Here is a 3,896-nt window from a genome sequence, read left to right as displayed (position 1 = left end):
CGCGTGCCGCTGCGGTTCGACGCTGTGCGCGCCTCTTCCCGCAGATCCCCGGCAGACGGAGGAGGCCGCGGCACCGATGGGCATTTTCGAGGCGGCGAACCGGGAGTTTGAGAGCTCCGAGGTAAGCCGGCGTGGAGCGGCTCTCCGCGGTGCTGAGTGAGATGGTCGCAGAGGGTCCTTCCTGGGTGCCGCGAGATGACGGTGAACCGATACGCGGTACACTTCTGAATTATTTTGTCCCACGATGGCCTTCTTGCTGTGGGGAAGTGGAAGCTTCGCGTAAGCTGTGAGATGCAGTGTATGTGGTGGTCAGTGCCTCAGCGCAGCATATGGAAGAGGATGCTTGCCCTTAGTTTAATTCTCTCCTCAAAGTTACTTGAGGAAAATAACCTGATGTGCTATTACATGTTAAAAGCTGTATTGGCAGCTTTCACTTTGGGCATAAAATGTTTATGTATTTTTTTTATACTCGAGTTGTTCAAATACTGCTTTATATTTGATGTTTTTATGTGTTCTTGCACATAGTACCTTGTTAATGTATTGCTTCACTTCAGTCACTGAATTTTGCTACGTTATACCGTGTTGAAAGTCATGGTAGAAGACAGTGTTTGCAGTAAAGCAGGAATAAAAGAAGCTTGCCAAAAGCAACCTTGTCTAACTGATGTCTCTTCTTACTTGTAGTCAGGAAGTGACATCACAGACACTCCAGATGAACTTCCTATGCAAAATGGAGAAGGAATGTTTCCAGGTGATCCAGCGTCTGGCCTGAAAACTGGACTGGGGAACTGTGTTCTCCCTGCTGCTCAAGGAGAAAATAAACGAACAAATGCTTGCCCTGATTCCAGCAAGGCTGAAGAAGCAGCACAGATTATTCAGCACTTCATGGAGGAGTTCCATATGGACCTGCTCACTGTTACACAGGCCTTTCTGAAAAACAGTGGTGAAGTGGAGGCTACTTCATACTATTTGCATGCAGGGCAGCGCCTAGATGGGTACCCTGTGTGGAGCAGAGAGGATGACTTAGAATTGCAGAAGGATGATGAAGATGTCAGAAGTAAATTGATAGCAAAATTTGGAGCTGAAAATGTAGCAAGGCGAGTAGCGTTTAGGAAAAGTTAAATAGCAAAGCAGAGTGAAATGACTGATCTAGGGCTTTGGCAATAATTTGCTTGTTTTTTTGTCACTTCAGAATAGTACTCAGAATTTTCCATCACACTTGCATTTCTAAAAGTTTCAGAAATGCTTTAAAATAAAGCTTACAAAAGGTTGTTGTACCGTGTTCAGAATACTGAAGTGAAAATGGTGGAGAGGTCCTATCTGGTATCAAGTTTTCTCACTGCAAATTTGGTTTAAAACTGTATATCTACTATATTTTTCTTGACAGTCTGACCTGTACTTTGCTGTACACAAAGGATTTTGAATGGGGTTGGCTAAATCTTACTCGGTTCTCTAACTAAAGCTTTATTAGTATGCTGTCTGTTACATGTGTCATTTAAGAGTGCTGCAGGCAGTCATCTAAACCTGCTCTGCTGGCTATTTTCATTATCTTTTTGTTGTTGTTAATAGACCTTGATTAGTTGCTGACGTGGCAAAGATACCACTGAAAGTTTAGCGGCCCAAAAAGAGGGTCAAAAGCATTCATCAAGAAGACTTATTTGAGGCACTTGGTCTAATGAATCAATGCTGAGATTGGGAATGGCCAAAAGTGTTCTCTGGGACGTTGTAGTAATCAGTATTGTATTACAGTGATTTCTCAAGCCAGCAGGCAGTCACTGGTGTTTTTATTACCACTTTAATATGTGTTCTCCAGTGCTAATACTGCAGGATTTGCTTAATAACATTACATGTGTCATCTGGCACGTTATGATTTCAAAAAACACGATTAGCTCTTCCCTGGCTACAGGTTGAAGAGTCCCAAACTCCTCAATCTAGGTGAAGTAACCTAGCATTCATCTCAGACTTGAAGTAAAAAATGTGCTCAAAGAATCAGCTGTGTTGTGTTTGAAGGAGTGAGAAAATAATTTCTAGTATATGGTCACAATCTAAAAAACTCAGTTATTTCAACCTGAAATTGTGCCCTGGACTCTTCTGAAATGTTATTTGAACAATCAGTCAAAGCAACAGCTTGTCACTAGTTGTTTATAACTCCTGTAAGTCTGGAATTCAGTCATCCTTTTGATGAAGTAAAATGGGCTTATAAAAGAGGAGATTGATATTTTTCTACTATTGCTGTTATATATTTGTAACAGTTATATTTGCTGTTTTTGCTTATTGCACTGTAGTACACTTTTTTGGAATTTGGAAATTGCCAAGTCTAAGCTGAATTCCACATTATCTTGAAAGTCAGTGGTAACTTCGTGCACTGAGACATCTGCTTCAGAAAATGGATGTCTTGAATCACCAACTGACTGCCTTGTAGTATTGACAAATGCTAACAAAATAAATGCCAGAACTTTAACACTGTGGTGTTGTACTGGACAGGTCATTTCTACTGAGCAGTGAGAGTGATATGGCACATTCCTGTTGCTCTGACTAGTTCCTTGGGGTTTATGTGGAAGACCAGACAGGATCTTAAGAAGAGACTGGAAGATACCATAGCAAATAATAAGTATTGTTTGCTAGATCTTCTGGATTCAAAATCCGAGGACTGCTGCTCGCCAGGCTCAATAGCGTGAGACTCTTAACCAGAAGCACCTGTTCCAGCTTGCATGATGTATTTCAGCAGTGCCATTACCTCACAGTTCAATGAAATAATTTTGTGGAATCAAAGCTGTTCTAGAACTCGAGATGTATAATACACGGCTGCTGCACTAAAAAAGATGGGGCATAAGGCTTGCTGTATCTGTTATTACTAGTTTTACCTATCTTGGTTGACATTTCCTGTGAGAATAAGCTTGTCTTTTTCAGGCCAATTAATCACACCTGCATTGCCAACTTCCAAGTCTGTATAAGGTGCTTTTACCTTTGTAAAACCTTTGTAAAACTATGTGAAGACACTGTCTAACACTGCTAACATTTTAATAGATACTTGGTGAATTCTTCAGGTATAGGAACTGAATGAGAAGACAAAACAAACAAACAAAAAAAGCAGAGCTAATAGAAAGTATCCCTCTTCCATCTGTTTTGAACTCCTGAAAGGCACTGCTTGTCCACAGCTGCACTCTTGCTTGTGCGAGCATGTGGCGGAAGGTCTCTTTGTTTCACTTTTCCATTAGTGGAACCTGGAGATGTCTCTACTGTGGGTCAGGTTCGCAGCGTTTTGTCTCTGCCTTCTTCCATGACAGAAACCCTTTCTCCACTTGGTTTTATTAAGGATACAGCTGTGATTCCTCAGCTGCGAGACAGCTTATTTTTCTAAGGTGGTATCAAGGCCCTGTGCTGTTTATATCAGGAACGCTTTGCAGCCCAAATAAATACACACCTATCTTCGTTGTTCAACTTGAACAGCTACATTTATAAAGCTGGGAGAGCGAGTAATGTAGCAAAGCAAGTGCCAGAACCTTGAGGTTAAGAATTCTGGGGCAGACCATTGTCTAGAGTTTGGATATTTCCCATTTACTTCCTTTCATCATTATCAATGAATTCCAATCTTTCATAACTACGGTGAATGAATTCTGGCCATTCTTAACTAAAATTACCAATGGAAAATTGATTATATATGCTAGATTGAAGGGCAACACAAAGGAATACCAAGGAGTTTATTTTTAAGTGCCCCTTTGCTTATTGAATTTTTCTATCTTAACACTTCATTGCTATAAAAACAGAGTTTACTCATCTAAACTTGCACTTGTATTTTTTTCCTCCCCTAAAATTGTTTTTGATCACCTTTGCTTCCACTAATCTAACTTTAAAATTTCAGGTGATCATCCTGTATAGTTTTGGTGCTTCCAAAAATA

The 3,896-nt window shown here is 40.6% G+C and overlaps 1 protein-coding gene across 1 annotated transcript; it reads left to right on the top strand.

The window, feature by feature from the left end:
• Positions 1-6: 6 nt before the first annotated feature.
• Positions 7-2,463, top strand: TERF2IP (TERF2 interacting protein). Its single transcript, XM_003209941.3, has 2 exons — positions 7-121; positions 682-2,463. Exons 1-2 carry the CDS (start codon positions 77-79, stop codon positions 1,117-1,119), a joined length of 483 nt encoding a protein of 160 aa, XP_003209989.3. The 5' UTR covers positions 7-76; the 3' UTR covers positions 1,120-2,463.
• The last annotated feature ends 1,433 nt before the right edge of the window (positions 2,464-3,896 follow it).

The sequence above is a fragment of the Meleagris gallopavo genome, chromosome 13 (genome assembly GCF_000146605.3).
Source record: "Meleagris gallopavo isolate NT-WF06-2002-E0010 breed Aviagen turkey brand Nicholas breeding stock chromosome 13, Turkey_5.1, whole genome shotgun sequence".
NCBI classification, from domain to species: domain Eukaryota; kingdom Metazoa; phylum Chordata; class Aves; order Galliformes; family Phasianidae; genus Meleagris; species Meleagris gallopavo.
This window is presented reverse-complemented; position numbering and strand designations above follow the sequence as displayed.